The 1,520-nt window shown below is 44.7% G+C and overlaps 1 protein-coding gene across 1 annotated transcript; it reads right to left on the bottom strand.

The window, feature by feature from the left end:
* Positions 1–234: 234 nt before the first annotated feature.
* SARC_15942 (hypothetical protein) lies at positions 235–1,453 on the bottom strand (the record flags this gene model as incomplete). Its single annotated transcript, XM_014289944.1, has 2 exons — positions 235–497; positions 1,206–1,453. Coding segments are annotated over 2 exons (511 nt in total), but the record flags the coding sequence as incomplete, so codon positions are not given.
* Positions 1,454–1,520: the final 67 nt, after the last annotated feature.

Below are 1,520 nucleotides of genomic sequence, written 5' to 3'. Positions count from 1 at the left end.
ATGTATATATATATATATATATATATATATATATATATCATATATATATATATATGTACATACACACATACACACATGCATACAAAAAAACATACATACATACATATATATATATATATATATATCTATATATATATATATATATATATATATATATATATATATATATATATATATATATATATATATATATATATAGATAGATAAATAGACACCACACAAGCACAAACTCACCCCGCCACCGGCGACGAAACTTGGCTGCTGATCCCTGACTGCGAACTTGCCGGTATAATCTGTGGCGAAACAGCACCCAGACCCCCAAAAACACCCACCACACACGCGCAAATAGCCTCCAACTCCTCCACAAAGGTCTGCAGGATGGTGACCATGTCATCGCGCGTCAACTGCGTGTCAGCCAACGGCCGCAGATAAATGGCTGCCAGCAGATTGGCGTAGGCTGACTTCACACGGAACGATGCGTGGTGGTGTGCTAGGATCTACACAGGTTAGGCAATGCGGCATAACACAGGATAGGTAAGTAAGGATCTACACAGGATAGGCATGGGCATAACACAGGATAGGAAAGTATGGATCTACACAGGATAGGTAATGGGGCATAACACAGGATAGGTAAGTAAGGATCTACACAGGATAGGCAATGCGGCATAACACAGGGTAGGTAAGTAAGGATCGACACAGGATAGGTAACGGGGCATAACACAGGATAGGTAAGTAAGGATCTACACAGGATAGGGAATGGGGCATAACACAGGATAGGTAAGTAAGGATCTACACAGGATAGGCAATGCGGCATAGCACAGGATAGGTCAGTAAGGATGTACACAGGATAGGCAATGCGGCATAACACAGGATACGTAAGTAAGGATCTACACAGGATAGGCAATGCGGCATAGGATGGGAGGAAGGTAAGGAGGTGAGTAACAGTAGACGCACACGTCGATGCCGTGCACATGTACCTTGTATGCTCAGGCCTGAACATATAGGCTAATCATGATATCCCTGTCAGTACGTGTATAGAGACGAAAGCTCGGGCATAAACTCAGTGTTCATTAGACACTGCACAGAGATGGGCTTCGGCACAATCGTATGTTTTGACTCAGCATGCACAACTGTATGCAATACGTTTGTTTAGTAACATACCTATCTACACACACAAAACCGCGCGCCCAAGTGCAGGTACTTACACATGAAATGTGCAGAAACGTAAAACTCGCTCGAGTGAGAGACGCACAGCTCTCATTCGGGCCGGCGCACAGATCACTGTGAAGGTTAACGACAGCGATGTGATACTCCATCTCACGCTCTAGACCAATCACAGTGTCACGGGTGTATTCCACATTGAATTTGTGCAGAACTTTGCCCACCACTCTGTCCCGCAGTTTCTGATCCTCTTGGTCGTCTAAGGCACCAAGGTCAGGAGAGGGAGGGGTTGCTGTAGGGGGGGGGAGGGGGTGATGGGAGACCCAAGCAAGACGACGTCAGGAAGAGAAATAATGAGG

Source organism: Sphaeroforma arctica (assembly GCF_001186125.1).
Source record: "Sphaeroforma arctica JP610 unplaced genomic scaffold supercont1.7033, whole genome shotgun sequence".
Classification (NCBI taxonomy): Eukaryota; class Ichthyosporea; order Ichthyophonida; genus Sphaeroforma; species Sphaeroforma arctica.
This window is presented reverse-complemented; position numbering and strand designations above follow the sequence as displayed.